We start from the raw sequence: 27375 nt of genomic DNA, 5'->3' as shown, positions 1-27375 counted from the left end.
AGAGAGAGAGAGAGAGAGAGCGTCTAGTTTTATTCAACAATTAAATGTCTCATCATTGCTACACTCCTGCATCTCAGATGTCTCCAGCCATTAGGCTCCTTGTCAAAACCGATGATAAGACTGATCTTTGCCCTAGACAGGAGGCCCTTTCGTTAGGAGAATCCAGCCAAAAAAAGAACCACCTTGTTAGCGTTTGTCTCTCAGAGATAAAAACATCGGAGTCCATATTATGGTGGAAGTGGAAATAACCATATAATATGACGAGACCAAAAAAAGAAAAACAACTTATTACGCTATCTTAATAGTGTGTGTGGGTTGTTTTGTTTTGTGTGGGTGTGTGTGTGGGTGTGTGTGGGTGTGGGTGTGTGTGGGTATGTTGGGGGGAGGGGCGGGGGCAGGGTGTCTTCGGGTATACGAATTCAAGTTCCATGAATATTGACTGAAATCATTTATAAGAATATCAGCTGTATAAAACCCTCACCTCTACTAATACGCCTCTCTCTGTCTGTTTATCTTTTGTATCCCTGTCTGTCTGTCTGTCTGTCCTCATTCTAAAAGCATTGCTGAAAGTGAAGTCTATGTCCTTTCCAAATGTTCACAGTATGAAAAATTTTCGATTAAAAAAACAACACATTTTAAAAAAAAATCATTATAATAACACAAGAGGATCTCATAACAGCTAATTACCCACCGTAGAAAATCTTTGGCAGTTTGATTTTCTTGGCAGCGAGCATGCTTGTTAATACATAATATTCAGCTGCCGGCTTTGTAAACTAATTTTATGTGAAAAAGATAGACCATGAAGGTACTGATGCATTTCTATATGATAATGGGACGCTATTTTATGATTTTGATGAGTCGCTGTCATGTCACGTTTAGTATTTCATTTTGACGACTCAATGTCGAATCATTATTGGCTTCCAGTAATACTGTGAAGTATGGGCCCCTTAAAGTCCTGGATGGACTACATAACGCAGTACTTGTGCTGTTCTGTTTAATTCCGTTCTACTCCGTTGATCCCCCCCACACACACACACTGCACGCACACGCCCGCACACACATACACACACACGCTAATACAAGCATATACACACATATATACACACACACTAATACAAGCACACACATACATTAATACAAGCACACACACACACACACACACACACACACACAAACACACACACACATACACACACACACACACACAAACACTCACCACACATACTAACACAAGTACATACACGTACAAGTGCACACACTTACTAACACAAGTACACACATACGAATACACGTGCACACACATACTAACACACGTACATACACAGACATAAAAGTACAAACACACACATACAAACACAGGCACACATATATACACACACTAGCATAAACATACAGAGTTATATAAGAACACCCTCTCCCTTTCCCCCTTGCAAACTCCATGTACTACTCTCTGGGTCTTTTCTCGCTTCACTTCACTTAATCTCACAAAACAAAATTAATCACTCTCTAAACAGAAAGAAAGAAAACATGAAAGAGAGGAGAGCAAACAACACACAAAATTGAAAAGCAAACCCGTGGACTGCTGGCAAAAGCCCGTTATTGTCATTCTGTTGGTAGGGCACCCCTTGCATCATTTAATCAAAAGGAAGGATCTCTGATTTCAACGTCCATCTCCGATAGGGCCTAGCCAAAAGGGTGGAGCACCTATTTGAAACTCAAAAAATCAACCATACTCCAGGAAGCCCCCACTGAGGATTCGAATCAGAGCCATCCGCTCAGTAGTCCAGCATAATACCAACTGAGTTAACAGTGCATCCTAAAATTCAGTGACATGTTCATAATAATCCATTACATAGATCTAATATTTGTTGCACCTTTTGTGATATAATGTAATTTTTAAAAATAAATAAAAACCAACGGATGCATGAGTTGTGGGCGTAATGGTATGTGTGTGTGTGTGTGTGTGTGTGTGTGTGTGTGTGTGTGTGTGTGTGTGTGTGTGTGTGTGTGTGTGTGTGTGTTGCAAATGTCCCAATTAACACAAGTTAGGAAAAATGTTGGATTGCTCTTTAGACCTTGCAAGCCAAGAAAAATCCAGGTTGACTGCGATTCTGCACCCCAAATGGATGGAGATACATTGTACTCGATAATATTAATATCTTTCTCCCACTGCAATCGAACTTGTTCACGTCTTTTGCAATCCCTGCAAAGTGCCTAACCACTACACAACAGACAGCAGCAGTGTGTGTGTGAGTGTGTACATACATGCATGCCGTTTATATTTATGCTGCATTGTTGCATGTCTAAACAATATGTGTCGGCACTTTATATAATGACTTATTGTGTTGCAAGTGCCTTAAAACTCTACTAAAACTAAAAGAATGCGTATAAGTTAGTGTGTGTGTGTGTGTGTGTGTGTGTGTGTGTGTGTGTGTGTGTGCGTGCGTGCGTGCGTGCGTGCGTGCGTGTGTGTGTGTGTGTGTGTGCGTGTGTTTAAGTGTGTGAGTGTTTAAATCTTACCCTGCAGCTCCTCTGAACTCTCATTTGAAGCTGTTTGAGAGTCAGGGTAGATCTTTCTAAATACATTGTCATGTGAACGAAACGGCGTTCCTATAGTGAGTGAAAATCGTAAAGCTGTTTCCGGAAGGACGAGGTCTCACGCTTTTTATTGCTGACCATGGATTACTGGTCACTTTCACGAGAAATGTACTTCAAAGCAAAGTGTGGAGAACATCAAAATGACTGCAGGCTTCCGTAAGAACATGTCAGACTTGTCTCATTTTGTTCTTAGATTTTAAAGGAATGAGACACGTTCACCGTGTTGTAATAGAAAATACCCCAAAATCTCTCAAGGAAATTAATGAGTAATATGTGCAAATAGACCAAGAAGTACTTTTTGAATCATTTTTTCCCCCCAAACGAATCTGTTGTTCTCGCTTCTAACTTTTCAGAGTTTTACTGTACTTTTGTCCGATGCCGCCAGCTGTTTACCTCCCGCAGCTGTTATCGACTGTGCTTGTCTGAAGGGCCGGACCCCGTGTGAAACAGCAAACCGTGTGAACCCCGTAGCACCAAACTTGGCTACCACGCCAAGCTGACTATTTATAGCCTAGCCTAGCGTCCGCAGCGTCAAGATCGAGGCGACCGCACACCACCGCTTCTCACTCTCAGTCTCAGTCTCGGTTTTTGGTTTTCGTTTCAACTGGAGCGCTTTTTTTGTTTGTCGGTGGTCGGTCGCACTCGCGGTCAGAGTTGGCAACGTTTCCAAAACCGGAATATAAAGAAAACAGCCCCACCAAATGTCAAGAGAACCGCCCCCTCCTCACACCTCAGCCTCCAACTGCACGGAACACCTCTCTCCCGCCCCCAATCCATTTTTTTTCTTTCTCTGTAATTGTAATTTTTAGTGTTCTTTGGACGTTAAGGTCCTTAGTCTTATTATACAACGAATACATATTGTACGACATACGTTCGATAAGATTTTGTGACAATATTCGCTTTTATACACATGTACTTCCCCCTCCTCTCATATATTATTATATTAATAATATTCTGACTGCACAGGTTTGGTGGGGATGGGGTCACGAGTTTTCCTTTTTAGTTGACAGGAAGTTTAGCAGACAAATAGATCTACGTGTTGTTTTGCACACATAGAAATGTGCACATTCACGTTTTGGAGAGAGAGAGAGAGAGAGAGAGAGAGAGAGAGAGAGAGAGAGAGAGAGAGAGAGAGAGAGAGAGAGAGAGAGAGAGAGAGAGAGAGAAATTCGTGGGCGGGGCGGGGGTGTGCATGGGCAGTTAGTCACGTTACATGTTTCAAAAGTATTCTGTGCGTCTCTTATTGCCAACCTGTATGTTTTACAAAATTACTTTGACTATTGATAATGCTACGAAGTTTATCCAGGGGATAAAGGATTGCCCCATGATGATTTGAAAAACAAAATGTGGGATGGCTTACTTGTGCACTCTTGATGATTTGAAAAACAAAATGTGGGATGGCTTACTTGTGCACTCTGGGCCAAGTGTGCAATTAAGGAAACCTAGATATCTATCTATCTATCTATTTATCTATCTATCTATCTATCTATCTATCTATCTATCTATCTATCTCTCTCTCTCTCTCTCTCTCTCTCTCTCTCTCTCTCTCTCTCTCTCTCTATATATATATATATATATATATATATATATATATCCCCTTGTTGTTCATCTCAGAAAAAGAACATTGTTGTAAGTAGATTTTTCTAAATGTTTCACGCCCTTTTTGACTCCTTTCTTGGCCAGATGTCATGAAGCTGAACATGTGTAAGTGTGGGGGTGGGGGAGTCAGTAATTACCCGAAGCCAACGTTTTTATAGCTTACTTATACAGGGCAGAGAAAGGTCTTTACATTGGCTATAAATATGTGTGTTTTAGATTCTAACGAACGTATTGCTTAGGCAAATATGTACTTTGGTGTGGAGGTAAGTCAAAAATTCTGGATGGCTGTTTTCCATTTTTTACTCTGTGTCAATTATCACACTGGCCGAGATTTGAACTTTAAATGAAACCTTTGATAAGTTAACATTTATTTCGGCATCCGACATTTACTTCGATCCACATTTTTACCCGCCGACATTTAGGAGTCAGGTCGACCACAGCAACAGCAACCAGCAGCATGACATTATTTTAATATTAACACGTGTCACCATTTTCTCAGTTTCAGTTTCACGTGCCTCAACGCATGCTTTGGACGTAAGCCAGCACCTGGCGAGGCCACACCTCATTATTTTACCAAAGTCAAGGTCGTCATCTAGTTCGGAGTGGAAAACTCCACGCAAACCACCACAATCCAGTCCGAACCGCCCCGAACCGGCTGCTGCCACAAGTTTCAGCGTCATGCGCGCACAAAGATCAATCAAGGTTTACTTGTCGAGGGCCCTGCCCTGCTGAAACGTGACGGGCCTTGAGTGTTGAATGACTGTCATTTTCCCGTGTAGCAGAGCGGTGCATTTCTCTTTGGCTGGGACGGATTTATTTTTTGTTGTTCCCTTATATTCTGCACCCGGCTGCTATAAAGTGATATTGTGATTGAGTAGGCTAAGTTTGTAAGACCAAGGAATAGCCTAGGCTACAGTGTGAGAAATAACAACAACCAATCAGGAAGCAGATTTTTTTCTCCCCTTGTTTGTCCAAAGTAGGACGCAACCTAAATTTAGTTTTCAAGCATGGACGTTATGCAGTCTTTATTCCCAAGAGCGTTTTTGTGAATACTTTTAGTTTATCATTTGAGGTGTTTTCCCCACTTCAGTTATGTGGGATGTTAAGAATATTGTGAATCAGTGTGTGAAGTGTGAGTGTAAGTTTACATCGCCAGAAAAACCGTTGAAACTTCTGCCATGCCTTCATTCCATGTGCCTGGACTGCCTGTATGGGCGAACTCCGTCTCGCCGGAAACAAAAGTCCGAAACACAGGCGACTGCAACCTCCGTTGTCAACAAGAAAGTGGACGGTGTAGCAAGCACAAGTGCACAGCAAAAACCAGAGGAGGCTGATAATGGAACGGAAAAAAATGCGAGCGAATCACCCCAGCAAGGTACAGTGGAATCTGATAAATCTACAGAAACGGGAGAGGAGTCTAAATCGAAGGTGGCCGGGGACAGCGAAGAAAGGGATGCAGCAGTCGACACCAGTACATGTGACACCGTCACCGGTTCTGTTGATAGCTCGAAGAAATCAGCTGCAGATAATACGAAGAGCAAGGAAGCATCAGACAGTAAGCTGTCAGCAGAAAATGATGGGGATACTCCAGGGGACAAACCAGTTGATAATGGTCAGCGATCATCAGACTCTAACGATTCTGAGAAGCTGACAGAATCGACAGAGACGAAAGCCAACAATGGATTGAGTAACACCTCAAATGCTGGAGATGGAGATCAAGTAAATCTAGATCTAGATCTAGGTGCAAGCAATGGAGAGGGCAGTGAGTCCACTAACAAGACTGGTTCAGACGTTGAAGTCAGTGATGAAACAGCAGAGCTGAAGCCAACACCTGTCACAGGTAGGCCTACTAAAGCTTCTGTCTGGATAATCGGGTTTTAACCCCAAGTGGAACGGTAACTATGGAGTGAGAAGTAGGGGTTTTAGCTCTGGCCACCTCTCTTCTCACCCGGGGTGAGAATAGTGCAGGCGTGTCTTTTGGCTATTCTCACCCGGTGCGCGTCCACCGTTATATAGCCTAGATCTAGATCTAGATTAGATGTAGGCCAACAAATTTTGCGTTCACCCTAAACCACAGAATTCTACACTGTGATAACAGAATAATTGTAGAATTCTGTGCTGTGAACAAACGTTCTATTACAACTGTAGCCTACTAAAAGCGTACAATTTTGTCTGTGGGCAGTGGAGAGAGAGAGAGAGAAAGAGAGAGAGAGAGGAGTAGCGCGAGAACTTCCGGGCAAAACAAAATGGCGACCCGCGTAGTTCGGCTCGTTTCGAAAAGTTAAATAGCCGTAACATCTTTGTAGGCAACCAAATTAATTTACTTTTGTGTTTTAACATAATTTTAAATCTTTGTTTTGGTCAATTTGATCGTCCACACCGATAGACAGTATTCAGAAAGAGACAGAGAGAGAGAAGAGGGGAGGAGTAGATCTTGTGAAGAACTTTCGGGCGGGTGAGAATAGCCACTTCCTTTAGCTCTACCGATTCTATTTAGATCTAGATCTAGCCTACTTCTGGTTCGAAACAATTACTTTTTGCTGCGCATGCCGATACGACGTTTGACGCCTGGTGAGGGAGAGAAAATGGATATTTTGTTGTTTCGTTCTTTAAAGTTAAAGTTAAGGAAGAGGCTAGCCGTACTTAATGACGGCTAGACTCGCAGTCTAGCCGTACTTAATGACGGCTAGACTCGCAGTCTTGCCGTACTTAAGTACGGCTAGACTCGGAGTCTAGCCGTACTTATTCTTAATATGAAGGCTAGACTGACCATTTACAAAAAATAGGCCTACTGAATTGTAAATATACATTTTTAGTGTGCAGTACCTAAAGCATAAATTTGTATTTGAGACGAAACCAGGTGCCTTAATGACTTAAACCTCCTGTTTTCTAATCTTAATAGGGCCTAAAGATAAGTACGGCTAGACTGGCAGTCTAGCCGTACTTAAAAGTACGGCTAGACTTCTTGTCTAGCCGTACTTAAGTACGGGTAGACAGCCAGGCTAGCCGTACTTAAGGACGGCTAGACTGTCAGGCTAGCTGTACTTAATATTGATGGCTGAATTGTAAATGAAATTTTTAGTTTGCAATGCCAAAAGTATTTGTATTTCAGACAAAACCAAAAGGTGCCTTACTGACTTGCATGTATTTGAACCTGAATAATTACTAGATCTAGATCTAATGAGACCTGTACGTACTTAACAGGCTTGAGTCGATTGGGCCAAACCTAGATCTTTAAGTACGGCTAGACTGGCAGTCTAGCCGTACTTAAATACGGCTAGCAGTCTAGCCGTACTTAAGTACGGCTAGCCACTTCGTAAAGTTAAAAGTCAAAAGCCAGAGACCCTCAGCCTGAAGTGCCAGGTTGTAATCATAGAGGAGTGAACTAAGCGTGAGACTGGAAGGAGACACTTACGCCAGAAAATAATATTCTTGAAAAACATATCTAGCCTAGATTCTACAGAACATAGAAAAGCGGATAGATATTTTTATAAAGAACGCCAGGAGTACGCCATTGCCATTGGCCAATATTTATAGTAGTAAAGTAGGCTTAGTAACAGCCATCTTGTACTACGGCTAGACTGCCAGTCTAGCCGTACTTAGATCTAGGTTTGGCCCAATCGACTCAAGCCTGTTAAGTACACAGATCTCATTAGATCTAGGTCTACTAGTAATTAAATTCAGGTTCAAATACATGCAAGTCAGTAAGGCACCTTTTGGTTTTGTCTGAAATACAAATACTTTAGCATTGCAAACTAAAAATTTTATTTACAATTCAGCCATCAATATTAAGTACGGCTAGCCTGACAGTCTAGCCGTCCTTAAGTACGGCTAGCCTGGCTGTCTACCCGTACTTAAGTACGGCTAGACTGCCAGTTTAGCCGTACTTATCTTAGGCCCTGTTAACATTAGAAAACAGGAGGTTTAAAATACATGCACTGTCATTAAGGCCCCTGGTTTCGTCTCAAATACAAATACTTTAGGTACTGCACACTAAAAATGTATATTTACAATTCAGTAGGCCTATTTTTTGTAAATAGGTCAGTCTAGCCATCATGTTACGAATAAGTACGCGTACTTAAGTACGGCTAGACTGCCAGTCTAGCCGTCATTAAGTACGGCTAGCCTCTTCCTTCCCACTTTGTTGACAGTCATGGTGGCAACACGACCGCACGACATATCTCAAGAATCTAGATCTACGCGGGTGGTTGGCGGGTGCTCTGGTGTGGTTTGCTTCTTCTGTCCACCTGTGGAAAATCTATCCTTCCTTATCTCCCTTTCTTCTTTTTTATGTTTGTTACTCTCTTGTAACATCTCTAATCTTCTGGCGCTCATATATGACCTTATATGCAGTTGTGAGCGCCGTAAAACCTCTACACTAAAAACTAAGATCTAGATCTAGATCTAGTAGATCTAGAATCTAGATTAGATTTAGTGGAAAAAAATTGAGACTTTTTTCCAAAGAAATAAAGATCACAGTGGAATTCTGATAAACTCAGCCCCTCGGGACAAAAAAAGAAGTGTAATTCATGTATTACTTTGGTTCAAGATGCCCCCCCCCCCCTAAAAAAAACAAAAAAACTTTTCTTAAGCATATTTTGTCAAACTTTGTCTTCACTCTGTTGTTTCTGTCCTGTCTGGCATCCCTGTTCTTTGTGTTGCCTATGGGTCATCAAGACTTTCGGATTTCTTCTCTGGATGTAAACAAATAGGTAATTGTTTACTTTCTCGCGTTAAATTCCGGCCGAGCCTAGACGAAACTCCATGCATCCCCTATTGGATATTCAAAACTTTGTGCTAGAGTTAAGAATACGTAAACCACGGCAATTTCATAATTTGTAGAGAGAATCTAGCTTCTAGTACAGTTGAACCTGTGTAAGTGTAAGACGGAATCGCAATGGAGCCAGAACAAAATTCCGTTTTAGGGGGAATTTAGGGAGAGATGGAGGTTGGGAGGGGGGGGGGGTTCAAAGTCCCAGCGGGTGGGATCAAATATCCCTTGTCCGATCAGCAAGCAGTGGTCAAAACTTCACACCTCTCAATTGCTATCCTGTCTGATACAGTGGAATTCTGTAACGAGAGGGAGGGGACCGGAGCCAAATGTCCGTTATAGCAGGATTCTCGCTATAAGGGATCCAGTAATACATTCAAAGGAAACTGTAAAGTAGGCCTAATCTATGAGTTTGGTGTTCTGTTTGTTTCCTTTTGCTATCCCCCCTGATGATAGTTTTGTTTCAACATGACCTCTAGGTCTTACTTGATCAAAGATCGAATCAGGTTTCTTTCTCTAGCGATGTAGACTGACAGCTCGGCGTTGGTGATCAGAAAGAAAAGGCTCTGGGCTAACTCGCCCACTGTGGTTTTCCCCCACCACACCCCACCCTGTGGTGCATTCTGTCTGCTTGCGCACGTCACACATTCGCTCCATCCATCACATTGCTGTGACCTCTCCATCCCCGCATCGGAGAAGTGAGAGGCATGGAAGGCCTTGATAATCTAAACTAGGCTTACGCTGGCCTATCACGCAATGCGTTCTGCTTGTCCCTCCCTACTCAGTCGCTCCGGCCTTCATTGTTGACGCACATGGGCTCTCCTATTCTTTGATTGGCTAGATCACCAAGTTTCTCATCTGGCGAGGTTTGCATTATGTATAATTGGTCTATGTACTGTGCACAGCAGCTGCAATATTCCGTTATAACCGACTCGCATGTTTGATAGCGCTATAGCAGTATTTTATTTACAGAGGTAAAGAGGAGAAACGGGGTTTTAGAATAGTGTCTTTATAACAGACTTCTCGTTTTTTCCGGACTCGTTATAAGTGGACTCCACTGTAATGACATGCGTCAGTCTTACTTATCTTATCTAATATTTGTGGGTGGTTGGCGGGTGCTCTGGTGTGGTTTGCTTCTTCTTTCCTGTCAAACATTTATCGTCCTTATCTCCCCTTCTTCTTTTTTATGTTTGTTACTCTCTTGTAACAGCTTCTAATCTTCTGGCGCTCATGGCTCATATGACTGTTATGCAGTTGCGAGCGCCATCACTAAAACTAAAAAACATCTTATACTAGAGGTGGGCGATTCCTGTTTTTTTCGGTAACCGTAGATTCCCGAATATTAAAGGCTAGGAATCGTAGGAATCGGCGCCGAATCCAATTACTTTCTTTATAGCCAGTGATGTGATTTCTTCCAGTGGCTCTAAGATTTCTTCCAGTGGTTTCGATCCGTACCCATTATTATGATTGTATATGCAGCGGCTAGCAGAACCCGACCCCTGCAATGACCTCCGGCGAGTAGCAATTAGTCCGACCCTTGCAATTACTTCCAGTTAGTCCGACACCTGCAATTTTTTTCCGGCAAGTGGCAATTACTCCGACCCCAGCAATTATTTCCGCCGAGTCGCGATACCTATGACTACTTCCGGCGAGTAGCTACTCCGACCCCAGCAATTATTTCCGCCGAGTCGTGATACCCATGACTACTTCCGGCGAGTAACGAGTTGTCCGACCCCAGCAATTACATCCGGCTAGTAACGATTAGTCCGATCCCTTTGTTGATTACTTGGGGTGGGAGGACACTACCCCTGGCACTACCCCACCCAATCTCTACAGTATGAAGTCAGAGACCAACACTGACCTACACCGAGAAATGAGAGTCTGTAATATAGAGCCTCGTAGGCCGACGTTACAGTTTTAGATTTTGAATTGAAAGAAAAGGGAATATTATTATAATTTAAAAACAACAACAGATGAATGAGAAAAAGGCGAAAGCAACGAATAAGTTTTGACACTGTATACTAGATCGATATAATCTTTGACAATGACTTTGCATCCCGACTACTCTTTCTTAAGTCTTCAAGATTCAGGATAATCTCGATTTCAGAACATAGCAAAGCACCAACATTTTTTTTTCCTTTTAAATACATTCTTTGAAGAAAAAATAAGATAAAAATAGAGTAATTGAGTAATAGAGTAATAGGGTAATATTTACCACCACAGTGCTTGCCTTTCATAGGACCACTGTTTGACCTCTCTTTTGATTCCACCCTTAGCCCCTCCCACCAATGCCACCCCTCACTGCCATCATGTAACAATGATTCAAGGAACTCTTTACTCGGCTGGCTGTACGATCAGGGCGGCAGGAATTGGTCAAATCTAATTTCACACCTCTGGCTTCTGGCTACCCAGGAAAGTTTCTGTAGTGGCTCGCTACTAGAGCACTCTCACGGGAAGTCGTGAGATTTCACACCTACACTACACTGACCATCTGCATGGCTCACGGATCACATGATGGAGTAACATCTACCCCGAAATTGCACCCCTACTCCTCTTTCTCGACCAGCGGCATAGCCATAGCGTTAAGTTTAGAGCCGGCGGAACCAAACTTGCAAATTTTTTCAAATCAAGGTTGAGCGGGCAAAGCATTTTCCGTCTTAGACAAGTGAAACCCTCGGAAGAGAGCGGATTTTTCTTTTCGTTTCCATGTTGGACAGGTTTCCGTTTTATACAGAGATAAATAAATATCAAGGGGGTAGTGGGGAGATTCCGTAAAAAAAAAGGATTCCATATATATACGAGCATTTGCCAAAAGGTGGGATACCTGGGCGTGACAAATGAGGTCCAATATCAACTTTTTATGTAATAATTCTTTGATCATTCATATTATATTATAATAGCCTAATGATGGCCTTTTCAGGCTCTGTAACTGCCAAAGCTGTTTAATGCAATGGTCTTGGTGTAATTCTGACTTGAATGACAGACATAGCAAAAAGTTCATTCATAACAATGATGACACAAATTTATGAATAATCAAAGTTCCTTTCTTCAGCTAGGCTGAGGTTATATTTTGTGACATAGCAAACAACTTCCAAAAATAATACAATTGACAGTTTATAAAAATCTTTATTAACTTTTGTTAAAATTACTCTTTTTGTGTCATAATAGTTATGAACGAACAATAAGAGACCAAAAAACTATCAATTATGTCAAGTTTCATTGACTAGAATTGTCTAAAATAACCCTCTGGTCTAATTATAGTCAAGTGATAAATGAACGACCATTTAACAGCTATTTTTAAACGCAAACTGGTCATAGGGCATGTTATGCATAAATTTAAAGTTCATTCATAACCATTATATAAATGACACACTGTTTCGTTCATAACTATTATGACAAATTTTACTTTGGGCCCCCAAAATTAACTTATTGTTCTGTCATTCACATAAAATGGTTTTCATTTATGAGACTCTCCTTAAAATATGATAGATTTGTCTATGTAGGAAGAATTCAAAGTTTATTTAAGTATGAAAAACCTTTAGAATACTTTTAAGATGGTTTGTTCATATAACCAATTATGACAAACTTAAATTTTGATCTAAAAATTAATACATTTTGATCAGTCATTCATTTTTAAAAACTTTTATTAAATGAAACTGTCCTCATAATATGTATCTCTGTACATGTTTTTAAAGTATATTAACACTGAAAAGCCCTCTAAATATATTAATGGACAATTAAACGCAAGAAAGTAGACAATTACCGCAAATGGATCGTGGACTTTAACGAACAGAACTACAAAATCACTGCGAAAATATCAAAGCCAGTTACAAAACATCATAATTATTATCAGGCTGGCTCTATTTCTCCGAACGCTCAGGAAAATAAACTTGAACTTGAACTCTCTTTCTCTGAACGGTTTCTGTTCTCGACACTTTTTGGTTATTTGCGAATGGAGTGGCCCCATGTGTGTGTGTGCCTGCCATGTGTTTGTATGTGTGTGTGTGTGTGTGTGCACCGTGTGAGTGCGTGTGTGTGTGTAAGATATAAACGGGAGGATGATATTTTGGTATGATTTAGTTTTTGCTTTAGGGATGACTAAATGCAAAATAGGTTACTACTGCCAAAGTCAAGCAGTCTTGTTTTCTCGCAGTACCTTTTGAAGGCATTTTGAAATGAAGTACAATAGTCCAGGAATGTTGTCCCAACTCCAATTGAAGTAGATCTCTATCTGAATATTCAAACAACTAAAATTTTCTCGCTCTAGAAATTGAATTCGATGCAAGAAAAAAAATGCTTCTTCCCAGTCCTGACAGAATGGTCTAATGAAAGATGATGCCAAACTCACGCAAATAACCAACAAAACTCGAGAACGGAAACCATTCGGAGAAATAGAGTTCAAGTTTATTATCCCGAAGGTTTGGAGAAATAGTCACTTCGTTATTATTATTATGGCTAGGCCGTGGCTAAATATGGTCAACACCGCTTACAACTATAGTGTCCCAGCAGCCAATGAAATGTCTTTAGGGCTCAGCAAAGGGTGAACCCTTTCCCACGACCCGCCCTTAATGAAACTCTTTTTATAAAAAAGGTAAAAGACTTGAAAAAAAGAACACTGTATTGCGGGCTCACGCTCTCCTAGCCTGACAATGGGGCGAAAGTTTACGGCACACTTACCCCCACTAACATAGTTACCTAAGCGCTCATTGGTTCTTTGTTAGGTGCGTTCAACTTTCTCGACTACACAGCATAATCCAGCTCATAGAAGTAATATATATATATTTGAAATGCTGTGTATGCATTTTTCTGTTTGTGCCGCTGATATTTAACTGTTAAATGAGGTTGAACTACTTTTAAGGCAACTTTTTCATCAGATGAACATTAATTAGAGGACATTTGGAGGTGAAATGGCTTCATCCCCACCATCAACAAGAATTTAACTTAGAGAACAAAGAGATGGAAAAGAGAGGTAACTCTTCTTGTTTGAATGGTTCTCAAAATGCCATTGCTCACCGTGAGTAAAAATCATCACTGTTTAGTTGTTGTTGCTTGCTATTTGGTGGTAAAGAAGTGGAAGCAACCTTAATCTAAGCCCCACCCAAATTTTGGTCCACCCACCGCCACTGTATGTATGTATATCACTAAAAAAAGTCACCTGTCCAATGCTGCCATGGCCACTATTTTATAGGATCCACCAAACCTGTTAAAGAACGGCCTCACAAATCTCTCATCGCCCGATGCTTTGTCATAAGTTATGTTATTTTGGCTCCAGACATGGACGAGCAGTCATAATCATTTATTATAATCCATTCACCTGTCGTATTATTAGTCCTTTCAATGTCCAATCATGTCCGGTACATCTCATCCACTTTCGTTTACCCAAGATGACGACCCAGTAACAATAAATTTTCAGCTGCCGGTGAGGAAGTGTGTGGTAATCGCAGTTTAAAGGTTTTATGTCTTGAAATATCTTAGCAAGAACGTAGAAAAATACATTTACAGAGTACTTGATCAAATTGGCTCCTCTGGAATGGATGCAAACTGAGCTATATAATATGAATTGTGCGCATTGCTGGATGACGGATTGTAAAGATAAGTTATGGGTTAAAACTTATCAGATTTAGATTGGGGGAGGGGGGGGGAGGGGGGGAATATAATTTTGTCCTCTATAGAAAATAGGTCTGGACTACTTTGGTATCGTAATGAATGCTTGATGTATCATTTGGAATTAACTCCTCCTAATTAATGAATAATTATTAATAATATATAATATAGCATTTGTATAGCACTTGCACTTTACCCTTGATATTATTACACCCAGCAGACCATTGAACACTCAGAAACATTCTCAGCTTCCGGGAAGTGTACCGTGCCAGCGGCTGATTAAGCACTCAAACACTAACGAACTGACAAGATCTTTCAGTCAATAGCTGGGTACCCTTTCTATCCTAGGTGAAGTGAGGAAAATTCATGTAAAGTGCTTTTCCCACAGAGACAATATTCAATGTCTGGCCCCTGACGGGATTTGAACCCACAACCCAACGGTTGCGAGTTTGAGAGCCAAACCACAAGGCCACGGACGAATAGCATAGAGAAATAGGGATACTTGTGGGTCTTGGGAACGTAGTCATGGTTTATATTTAAAAAAAAGTTTAAACAGTTGACTGTTGGAGGTTCCACCAGGGTTTTATTAATTAATCAGGTGTATGATACATGATGGTGGCCAGGCATAAATAATATGCATCCTGGGTAGAAAAGTAAGGAAAATCACTTGCTATTTTAGCAATCTCTCCTAACCGAGATCACAGCTAAACCATAGAAAACCCAGCAGCCCCACAGATTTGGGTGTTTAAAGCGGATGCCATAATACCATCAGGTCACACTTCCAGTGGCTCCCCAGCTATTCTTGTCCTGGAAGCAAGAACTTTGACTATAGTCAAATCAGTGAATGAATCAGTCTTTTATGCATGCATGTTCAGATCAGAGGTATGTTCATGATAAAGGGACTCGTTGCTAGATTTAAGATATTTTAAAGTTTTAACTTGGATGTGAAGTCCAAATATTTTTCCTTTTGAACGCTTTTGAGTGTGCATTGTTTTTTTATATATTGTCTTTTTATTTCAGAATGTCCAATATGCCGAGACCCCGTCGAGCAGGCGGGAATGGCCTTGATGGATAACATGTTTGCAGCACTGGATCCAGACCAGCCGTCATCACCAGTGGCAGACTCGAAGCACATGTGCACTGCTTGTGAGGAGGGACAGCAGGCAGAGTCATATTGCATGCAGTGTGAGGAGTGGCTGTGTGACAGCTGTGTTGATGCCCACAAGCGAGTGAGGATTACCAAAGATCACGTAATTTCTCCCAAAGATCAGGTGAGTGAAGAGAATTCTCTAACACACATTATTTATTGCTCCTGCACGGAAAAGTTAACCCTGTGGTTTGGGACTACTGTTACCCATATGTGCACTGCTCGCATTCATTGTGTATATCTAGCTGTCGACCCAAACGAACTCGGGTGTTTTTTTGGTCTGTTAGGCTCTGCAACAGAAAACAGATCGCTTCAGACCTTCTCCCGCAGTGTTGGACTCCATATTCACTCGGATAAAACGAAAGTTCTACGAATGAATGCAGTCGACGTTCCTATCACACTGCAAGGGGCACCATTGGCGGACGTTGAGTCCTTCACCTACCTGGGAAGTGTCATCAACAAGGCAGGGGGAACAGACGAAGACATCAAGGTCAGAATCAGAAAGGCAAGAGCAGCATTCATCATTCTCAGGAATGTATGGATGTCTAAGGAACTGGGATTGAACACCAAGCTGAGGATCTTCAAAACAAATGTGAACAAAACGTGAAGACTGTTCTACTGTATGGTTCAGAGACATGGAGGCTCACAGCATCAGCAGCAAGGAAACTGTGGAGCTTGGTAAATGGATGCCTACGAAGGATAGTGGGGATCAAGTGGTACAATCGAGTCACTAATGCTCAACTGTGGGAAAGAACAAGCCTAAGGCCAGTAAAGGAAGACATACAGGTGAAGAAATGGAAATGGATTGGACACACCCTGAGGAGACCCCTGACAAGCATCATCAGGCAGGCTTTAACGTGGAACCCACAAATTCACAAGGAAAGCGTAAGAACGGAAGACCAAAGAAGACATGGAGGCGAGCGGTACAAGTGGAAATTGAAAAAGCGGGGACATCATAGAAACAGATAGAAAAGGATGCTCAGGACAGACTTCGCTGGAGTAATGCTGTTGATGGCCTGTGCTCCACTGGGAGTTAAAAAGGGCGAGAAAGAGAGGCTCTGGGGATAGGTTTTTTTACTCTTTGCAGTCACACAGCCAGCAGTATAAAATACCCCATCTGGTCACCCAGCCAGGAGAGCGACTGCAACCCACTTCTTGGACCTGTTTCACCAGCACATTTGTTTCCTAAAGCACACAAGCATTTTTCTATCTTACGTTTAAAGGGTAACTTTTGTAAGCTGAGAGAGCTGTTCTTGACTTGTGGCACAGGACTTGTGGCAACCGTAGTCTAATGTGATTGTTAATGGTCTCATTATTTGTTCTTCACAGAAGACATAATTTTCAAGACCACTCTCTACTGATACAGGGTATAATAAAATGCATGGTATTGACCTAAAACAGTGTCAACTATCACATCATGTCGTCAAGTTCTCAGTTCAACATTGCCAGTACGGGTTACTTCACAGAAATTTCCTTTGAAATTATTGTACTGACCACTAGTAATAGTGGCACTTAAATGACCAAAATTGAGTCTATAGTGCCGTAAAACACCTGCTTAATCAAAATCATTTGTAATAGGCTAGTCAATTTTTTTTCCCCTGGATTAATTAATGGTTTCAAGCCATATACAAACTATCATTATAATTTTATTTAATAAAACTTTTAATTGGTACTTATAGGATATTTTTTTTTCTTAACAGGAAGTTCAGGGGTATTGTAGGATATGAAAATACAGGCTTTTTAGTATTTAAAGACATAAATGTTGGAATTAATTTGTACAATTCTGTAGCACTCTCTTCTGCCCAGCGTGATCATGTTTACGTGCTTAGTCATGTTTGTTTTTTCAGTGTTAGTGTTGTTCTAATGCATTCCTCAGACCTGCCACTCATCCCGATTTAATCGGGATATCCCAATTTTTTGCCCCAAATCTCAAGCATCCCGATTTTCCCGATTTCGATCGCCAGTATCCTGATTTTTTGTCGTTGCGTCTGTTGCGTTCGATTCTTAGAAAAAAATAAAAAAAGTTCTGCAATCTCTTTTGTTTAAAAACACCGATTGGGCTTTTTATCTGCAGGAACTTGAAACGCTATTTTCTAAATCATCTATGCCGAATCTAGATCTAGTAGATGACTAACGCAAGTTATTTAAACTAAAATCGACCTAGTTTCAAACGCTCATTCGCATCACATGACATGACCTCGTACGTGTGGTGAGTAGCGCGTGTGTCGGGGACCGTCGGTTGTCGGGCTCAACAAAGTTCATTCACACCGGTCGCGTCGGTCGAGGTGTTTTTGGGACTTAACCAGTGTGGACGGCCGGGGGGAGGGGGTGGGGGTATTGTTATGACACTTTGGCTTAAAGTGCGTGCCGTAATACAGGTACTAATTAAGGGGAAAGGAAAAAAAAAAATGAACAGCCAGCCTTGGCGCGATCTTTTTTTCGATATGAGGGAAGTCAAACGTATATAGTTACTCCAAGGTTAAAACGCGGGCGTTTTGCGTGGAGAGTTACGTGTCAGCTGTTTTCAAGACTACGAGTGTTTCAGCATCACTGCGATCTTCGCTCCCCCAGTCTATCCAACTTCGACTCGAGTACATATATGCTGTCTTTCAGTTTTCCCTCTATTTAGAGGCCCAAACGTGAACTTATTCCTGCAAAAGTTTTGCCTTGCGTACTCGCCTCAAGGGAACCAGGACCCCCCCCCCTTCCCCAGTGCCCTTTATGACTGATTTGCCGTTGATCCCGATTTTTTTCACCAGATCCTGATTTTTTAACTCAGAAATCCTGATTTTTAGATTTCATAGAGTGGCAGGTCTGATTCCTTACTGTTGTGGCTTCAGATTGAATATGATTGTGTTGCCTTTCTAGTTTGTAGATTTGAATGCGGCGTTGCTATCATTATATTTTCGGAACTGTCATTTTCATTTTGGACAGGTTAAAGTTGTGACCAGCAAGTCCCCCTGGGAACAGCTCATGACTTGCAAACAGCACAAGCAAGAACAATTGAAGTTTTTCTGTGAGAAATGTGAAAAACTCACCTGCAGAGATTGTCAGTTACTGGACCACAAGGACCACAAGTACCAGTTCCTCGACCAGGTGCTCTTAAGACTGACAATAATAATAATAATGATAATAATAGATAGCATTACGCACTTTACAATTCAGCTTCTTTAACAAAATTTAATGGATTTTTATCAATATTGTTTTAGGACTTTACCCTCACCAGGGCTCTTCTATTGTGTTCATCTGCTTGGTTTTAACCCGGTGAGCTTGAGAACACTTGTAGGCATTTGTTATTTTTACTCTCTCGCAAAGACTGCATGCTTCAAGGCCTGGTGGTGTATGTGTCAATCAACAGTTGACACAAAGGAGCTCAGATGCCTAGGTCCTGTACGCTTTAGGGGCCAGGGCTGAAAGGGTTAAGGGCTGTCGACTGTTCTTGTAATTTCACCCACACTGCTTCTGAAAGTTGTAGGCCTTATTTTCTCTATAAGAAGTAGTGTGTTTTGTGTTTCATGCTGTTATGTAGTTTCACTTTTAAAAGTACATGTTAGAGAAAATTGGTGCGTTCAATTCTTATTTTTATCCAGCCCTGCCTCAAAAACTTTTAGACAGACTTCAAATCAAATGGTAAAAGGCCAGATATTAACATCTTGCGTGGCCTATCGACTTACTGAAGTAAAATTTCAAAAGAAGTGCAAAATTGCTGAAGATTTGTTAGTGAAGGCTGTGGGTGATTGGTGGGTGTTTTTCATGTGTAGTTTTTTTTTTTTGTCTCTTCTGTGTAACTATCCTTTACTCATATAATGCTAAAACGAGTCCTTTATTAATCGCACATTGCTTGTTATTTTCATACTCTTTTTTTTCTCTTAAATATCTTTTTTGTTTTGAGTATTTACTGTAAATTTTGGCCTGGCTAATTGACTTGTTGAATTAAAGTTTCAAGAGGAATTCAGATTGTTGAAGAATGAAGGTTGTGGGTGATTGTTGGGTACTCTTCATTTATAGTTAGTTCTTTTGTCTTTTCTGCTACTGTCTTTCGCTCCTGGTAAAATTTGTCTTTTGTTGTCTTCCACACTCCTTTTCCTTTTTGTATGTTTTTTATTAAAGCGTTTACCTCCATCCAGTTAGACTTGTTGTTAATGTGTTTCTTAATGTTCTCAGGCGGCAGAGCAGTACAAAGCTAGATTAAAAGGAAGTCTTGCATTGATGGGCGAGAAAAGAAACAAACTGTCTGCAAACCGGGAAGAGATTGAACTGAAGTTGTCAAACTGCAAGGAGCAGAAAGATTCTCTGCAGCAGGATATCCTCAAACAGGCAGATGTGCTGGTCAAAGGAATCAGGCAGGTGAGGAAACTTTCCTGTCACTCGTCAGAAGGGAAAGATGTTGGGCACTGGCAATGTATTTTTGGGCAAAGGTTGGATCGAAAATTATTTTTATATCAACTTACAAATTTTATTATTTCTATGTTGATTAACAATGATAAGTCTAGAGGAGAGGAATGCTGAGCAGAAATATATACAAAGCTTGTTTTGTTGTGTTTTAAGTAAAAGCACATTTTTGTTTATTCTTTGTTAAAATTTTATCTGTAGTGTAGCCTCATAAATTGATGCTACAGGACGATCATTTTTTCATCTACTGACCAGGTGATCCATTCATTTTTTACAGGCAGTGTGGGGTGTTTTGTCCAACTTGGCCAGCTTTACAGATGCTGCCACAAAACGTCTGAATAAGGAAATTGACGACGTGTCTGATCTGGTGACCAAGTTTGACCACTGCATTCAGTTCATGGAGGACATTTTGCAGGACGGGTCAAGCATGTCCCTCCTGTACTCTAAAGGGAGTGTGGAGTCCAAGTGCCGCAAAGTCTACCACACTCAGGTAAGCCAGGGTTGCGCAATGGTATCTTAGAATTATGTGGTGGTACACCAGATTTATGTTGTCGTGTGCCAGAGATAGGCTGTAGTACGTCGTAGTTATGTTTTGGGATGTCAGAGTTGTGTTGATTCATCTCTGTCAATCTCTTCCTCTGTGCCACTGGCTGATCCTACTACTTTTCTTTCCCTTTGTTGTAGGTGTAAATTTTTTTACTAAAACAAAAAAAGAAACTTGTAGTAGACTTCTTTGCATTATATCGACCCGAGTACTAACTTAATCATAGTTTTTGTCTCCCAAAAGCTGAAGATGTCAGTTTTCTCTTCTTAAATTGTCAAAATAAATGTGCTGAACCCGTTTGTTTATGCAGGTTGATCCTCAGTCTCTGAAAGGAACCTTACAGATTCGATACAAGCATGATGTCAACTGGCTTCTAGGGAATCTCAACAAAATTGGATCTATCTTCGTGAACGGAGTGCGCTATCCACCAGACAAAAATGTAAGCGGCGCCCAGAACCGCCACAATCCGAACAGCAGCTCGTATCAAGAACAAAGGGCGGGAGGTTTGAGTGCGACCAGCCCTCACCTCCAGCACATGGCAAATCAGGTAAGATTTCACCTCCACAGAATGCTGCAAATTTATAGGGTAATTTTTGCTTGATAATGTTGTATATGTGACAAAAAACATTATACCCTAAATAGAGATATGGTATTCGTCTTTCTGTCAAAAAGTTGTGGGTCTAATCCTGTCAGCAAGGAAAAAGGTTTTCTTATCTAAAAATGTTCTATTTTGTCTCCTTTCCCATTCTAGTCCTGTTCTGTCATCTGATTTCAAAAACACTTTTTCCCCCCACCCCTAGCCTCTTCTGTGCTCCCTGACATCTGGATTTTAACTGCTACTCTTAGCTCCTTTTTACTGCTGTCTTTCATCCCCACCTCTGATCCTGGAATAGGTAAGAAGGAACACCTAGTCTTCTCACAAGAGGGTGAAGAATCTTGGTCTTGTGTGCAAGCTGCGCTCAATCATTTTGTGCTTGTAAAATCAGGAAGAGAAGGCTTCTGCCTCCACCTGGGTGAAATTCAGAATGGATTCCTACCAAAACTGAAAATACATTAGTTGGTTCAACAAATTTTTAGAGTACTTTTGAAATCAGAATGTGGCTACCTGAAGGCAAGGGACCCTACGAAGTAAGAAAAATGGTCATACATATAAAAGTCTGTTGCACTGCATGCTGAAGATTCAGCTGTTGACTACCCCTGAGGTCTAGATGGGGAAGGTGTAGAAGAAGAATAAGATTTATTCATAATCCTTGTCTCCTTGATATCCATTTGCACTGCCTGGTAACATTTATTTCTGCTGGTGGGTCATGCTTCTTGTCATTCCCCTCTGTTGTTTCTACCTGTCTGTCCAGCTTTTTCTTTTTCTGTTATCATGTTAGTATACTTCTCTTTGCTCAAACTTAAAGTGTGATAAATGTTAAGTGTTATTTCTCCCCAACTGCCAGCCTATCCCAGGCCAACAGGTTCCGTCTGCTGAGTGGACCAAGTTCATTCAGACCGTGTCCAAACCATCGGGCCAGCCCCATGCCCCTCCTAACATGACTCTATCAGCTCTGGGTCCCGGTGCCTCTCTCCCTCCGCAACTGACCCTGCCCAACCGACGAGGCCAGGCCTCCGGCATGCCACAGCCTTGGGCAGGTTTGTGTTTGACTCTTTCTGGTGATGAACTGTGTATATCTATTTTACATTCCTTAAATATTGGCTAAAGAGAAATTATATTCTCTAGTTCATTTGTTAGGCGCATGTACTTTGGCTTCCAAAAAAGTCGACATATTCTTGATTTTTTGCACACATTTACTTTAGATCTAAAAAGATTTTTGTCTATGCTGTGGATATATCTTTTCTCAGAAAATGTAGTTGGCGGCCATGGACATGACTGATGTGTGGCCAAATGAATGCTGGCCCCTAAGGTGTTAGGTCTTGGTTTTTAGTATTGTAAAATGGTTTTCTCAATTTCATAGATTTTCTTTCGTGCCTCATTACAGGACATGTTACTTTGTGGAAGGTTTCCAATGATGTCTCAGTGTTCATTGCTGTTCTTGCTTTGCTTATACTGAGTGTGATTGAGACTCACAGAGTGACCTGGACTGGAAAGGGATGCTATTGTAGGATGGAGCTGAAAATGCTGTAGCCTGTTACGTCATGCCATCTTTTCTCACACGGTCTGTAAAATGTTTTCTAAGTGGAATAACATTTTTATTTGTATTGTTCCTGGTATGCATACAATAACTTCTTCAATTGAACAAATGGGGAAATATTTTTGGTCTAGTGTGTTAAAAAAATTAGAGAGGGCATGATGACACAAGACTTGCACTGATCAGAACCATGCGTTTCTATGGAACAGTAATTGTTGTATTTTCTCCCTGTACTGAAAGGGCTACGTTTTCGTTCAGCAGCTCCACCAGGAATTCCAGGGGGCTCCACCTTCGCTGGGCACCTAGTTGCTGGGCAACTTCTCACTCCTCAGCAGCAGCAGGTATGTGTGGTTTGTTTTTTGTCTTAGTGTAATACTAGTAAGTTTTCTGCATTAGAATTTACTCCCACGGTCTTTTTCTGCCTTTTGGACTTGGATCTTTTTAAAAAAGTGATAGTTGGCATGTGGTGTGTGTTGTGTTGTTATATTACATAGGTTTATGGTCCCTTTCAACATTGTAAGGTTTCATAGGCATGATGGAGTTAGCAAGTAGGGAGCCTTGAAATCTCGAAACAACTGAAAGTCGGCTTGGTGCTGAGTTATATTGTATTACTGTTCACATACCCATCATTTTTGTATCAATGTCCCTCTCTTATCTCAAACTAAATGTTGTCTGTTGTTGTATTTTTGTAGCAGTTTACTTATGGCCTTCCATTTTTTTGTTGGAATAGTTATTTGGAACTATAGTCGAATCTGTTGTAATGGCCATCTGTATTAGAAAATCACCTTCACAAGTGGCCATTTCCCATTTCCTACCTTGCATATATTTGTTCATCATAATAATACTGTGTAAGATGGCCACTTCTGTCCTTGACAATGGGTGGCTGTCCAAGACAGATTCGACTGTATTAGGATAACTACCCAAAGCTGATCTACTAAAAATCTAAATGCTGATCATGTACCTCTTTTTTATTTAGACCACAAGATCGTCCTTCACACCGATGAGATTACACCACCGGCCAGCGACGCAGTCGCAGTTCTCCCAGAATGAGCAGAGTGAGTAATAATGATAATAATAATATAATAATAATAAAAATAATATAAACAGCATTTGTATATTATGAGATTTACTTTGCTTTCAGTTTTCTGTGTGCTTCTTGTTACTTGGACTCTACTTCGGTGGTCTTGAACTTGAACAGTTGAGTTTTACGGTCAACTTGGACCCTCTAATACAACTTTTAGAAAATAGTATGTATAAAGTCGAACCTGCCTTAATGGAAACCTGTCTTAACAGAATCTCCCTGCTCCCCCCTTGGTATAGTCCTCTTTAAATACCTGTATAAAACGGAAGCCTGTCCAACGCGGAAACGGAAAGAAGAATCTGCTCCCTTCCAAGGGTTTTACCTGTCTAAGACGGAAAATGTTTTGCCCGTTCGCGGTCCTGATTTGAAACAAAACTCGCTTGTTTGGTTTCGTCCGCTGGCTCTAAACATGCTATGCTGCTGGGCGAGGAAGGGAAGTAGGAGTGCAATTTGAGGATAGATATTACCCCATCTATGTGAGCCCTGAGCGATGAAGATGGTCAGGATGGTGTGGGTGTGAAATCTCACGAGTGTCAGTGAAAGTGCTCGAGTGGCGCTCCAGCACACACCTTTCATTGGTAGCAAGAGGCCAGAGGTGTGAAATTAGTTTGACCAATGCCTGCCGCCCTGATCGTACGCCCACCTGAGAAAAGAGTTCCTCGAATCGTTGTTACGTGGTGGGGAGGGGTTGTTGGTTGACTGTGCTTATTACACCGATGGATGGGGCTAGGGGTGGAAGCAAAGGAGTTGTTCAAAGGTTTGTTTTTAATAGGCCTAACAGTGGTCCTATGAAATGCAAGCACTGGTGGTAATTGGATAAATAAGAACTGTCCCATGTCATTATCAGAGAGGATAGCAGGTGAGAGGTGTGAAATTTTGACCACTTGTGATTGCTTGCCGACCGGACAAGCGACCTTTGTTGATTTCACTGGCTGGGCCTTTGACCCCCTGCCCCCCCATCTCCTGGCTAAATTCCCTTGTCTTAGACGGAATTTTTTTCTGGCTCCCTTTCGATTCCGTCTTACACAGGTTTGAGTGTGTATGGGGGCTCTCGTGGCTTAGAGGTTAAGGTGTTTGCCGTTCATTCAAAGGTCCCGGTTCAAATCCGGGTAGCGACAGAAAAATTGTCTTCTCTAAATTTGTCTCCTTTCACCTCCTTTCCTGCTCTCTTGCAATGTTCTGTCGTCTGCTTTCGTCTCCACCTTCTGCCCCCACCCCCATACCTCATTTGCCCCCTCCTCTGGGCTTCTGACTCTTTCCACTGCTTCTCCTTGGAGTCCTTACTGCTGTCTTTCAGCCACACCCCTGATCTTATGGTAGGAAAGATCTACACCTAGCCTTCTCGGACAAGGGCAAAAAATTTAGGAAGTTCCTTGTGCAAGTTGCGCACGTTAAATATCTCTTGGTGGTCCAAAATCGATAAGAGTAGGCTTCGGCTGCCACCCACGTAAAATTCAAAATTTCCTACCAACTGAAAATGTTAGGTGTCTCCTGCGTGCTCATATGACCTTATGCTGTTGCGAGCGCCGTAAAACACTTACCGAAAAAAGTAAGTATGATATATATATGTAACGAGACGAGTTGTGTGAAGCTATGATTGTTAAGATATCATCTAAGCGCTATATTTTGGTGACGCAATATTGAGACTAAGTGTTCATTAGGGGTTGACGTCATCTGTATATGCACCATCTAACAAAGCCTTGAAAACATACGTTTTTCTATGAAACATCATTGTTTGTAGTACAGTAGTCTCCGCCTAAGATCCCACCGCTTACAATCCCGGTTCGCTTAAGATCCCGCTGTTTTAAGAAAACAGAATTTTTACTATACAAAAGTCACCCCTAAGATCCCGCTCTGATTCGCTCTGAAGGTCTACATTCGGCTATGATTCCTCATTTCAGATCATAATTCGCGGAACAAAAACGCGGGCGGGACAGCCGATCAACTTACAGTGAAAAGTTGAGATCAATAAACTGTCCGTCGCGTCAAAGATCAGCCACTATCGTGAATGTGATCACATACATGTTGTAAAACTTGATGAAGCGATACAATGTTTGCCCCAGACCGGATCACACCAGGGTGTGAACTGACCGACACGTTTGTTTTCCCTAAACATCACACTCACACCGGAGCTCTCCCCCTAAACTTACATCACTCGCTGGGTGAGTAGGGCCTACATGTTCGCTCCAGGCGGGATCACATCGAACTGTGAACTCTTCCCTGACCATTGCAGAAGTTGTCTCTACTCCTCCCGAATTTGCGAGACAGACTGAATTTTAATTGGTGTGTCAACAACGTAATTGTGTGTAACGACAAAGGCGGTTGGGGGTGGGGGGGGAACTCGGTCAGAGATGGAAAGCTATAAATTTTCGACAGGGAAGGGGGAGGGGCAACTGGAGAAGCGTAGATCTTGAGACTCATGATATGATAAGAAGTGAAAATAGTATGCCTCATCCCACTATGCACTGTGATAGGTCATCAGGGTTAACCACTCTTTGCTCGCCATACATCATAAACCCAACAAGCGGTCACGTCAGTTCATTTTAGAGTGGAGGGAGACCATTTTACTGATTGTGAGCCTTAGCATGGGTCACCATATTATATTCTTCCCTGGGTTCGTCGGGTAAGATCCCGGTTCGCCTAAGATTTCGCATTTCCTTGCTCCCGAGCACCGGGATCTTAGGCGGAGACTACTGTATCAGTATTTTATGTTGTGTCAAATGCCTATTTTTTCCAGGCAATCAAAACAGTATGCGCAGCCCTCCCCAGTACCGCATGGGGGGCGAGGCGAGTGGCACATCCCGCCCCACTCATGGGACACCTGATCCCGCACGGCCCGCTAGTGCTGGAATGTATGACGGAAACTCGCGACCAGATAGGTGAGTTTTGGCTGCAAAGTTATGGCTTGTTGGCTTCATCATATGTGGTGTTGTTATACTGATTGTAAAGGAAAACCTCTCTTAACACAATTTAGATTGTGTAGGAGGCAAGCTTTATTGACTTTACCTGTTGGGTGCCTAGCCCTGAAGAAAAGACAGAACTATTTAATAAACTACAGGGTGTGGGGATGAAACTCTCGCATCCTGCATAGATTCAGCAATCAGAAATTTGAGAGACTTGTCACATAGACTACATCATAACCAGTCCACTTGATCCTGTTCAAAGCCAGTCTACCTTTGTTTTTACAGGGCAGATATAGGATCTACACATATATATATATGAAAGAGCCTTTGAGATATTATTTAATAGTTTTGTACTTAAGCAAACAAAATTGTGTGGGATGTAGGGTGGTAAATGATCTATATTTATTCCTTTGCCTTATACTACAAATGTTTGGTAATAATTCCTGATGAAGGAACAACGAGAGGTGCTAAAAACTTTGGTAATTGATGCTGTTTTACAGTGGGTCAAGGTCACTGAGCTTACCAAGAGTTTTTTTTAAAACTGCTAATTGAGCAGCGTGGGTGATTTTAAACCTGTTCCCTGACATGACATCTGCTGGTA

General features: G+C 41.6%; 1 protein-coding gene across 4 annotated transcripts in view; it reads left to right on the top strand.

The window, feature by feature from the left end:
* Window positions 1-4815: 4815 nt before the first annotated feature.
* The window catches only part of LOC101846096 (E3 ubiquitin-protein ligase TRIM33), a 35759-nt gene continuing 13199 nt past the window's right edge, over window positions 4816-27375 (top strand). Inside the window, exons 1-10 of one of the 4 annotated variants that reach the window (XM_035972553.1) lie at window positions 4816-6037; window positions 15593-15843; window positions 18654-18815; window positions 19884-20066; window positions 20389-20601; window positions 20966-21202; window positions 22101-22293; window positions 23049-23131; window positions 23767-23845; window positions 26609-26750. In XM_035972553.1, coding sequence (XP_035828446.1) covers window positions 5290-6037; window positions 15593-15843; window positions 18654-18815; window positions 19884-20066; window positions 20389-20601; window positions 20966-21202; window positions 22101-22293; window positions 23049-23131; window positions 23767-23845; window positions 26609-26750 — 2291 coding nt within the window. In that variant the 5' untranslated portion in view covers window positions 4816-5289. Of the gene's footprint in view, window positions 6038-15592; window positions 15844-18653; window positions 18816-19883; window positions 20067-20388; window positions 20602-20965; window positions 21203-22100; window positions 22294-23030; window positions 23132-23766; window positions 23846-26608; window positions 26751-27375 lie in introns of all 4 variants that reach the window. The other 3 variants (XM_035972552.1, XM_035972554.1, XM_013088414.2) reach the window with 3 other exon arrangements.

The sequence above is a fragment of the Aplysia californica genome, unplaced genomic scaffold (assembly GCF_000002075.1).
Source record: "Aplysia californica isolate F4 #8 unplaced genomic scaffold, AplCal3.0 scaffold00739, whole genome shotgun sequence".
NCBI lineage: Eukaryota > Metazoa > Mollusca > Gastropoda > Aplysiida > Aplysiidae > Aplysia > Aplysia californica.
This window is presented reverse-complemented; position numbering and strand designations above follow the sequence as displayed.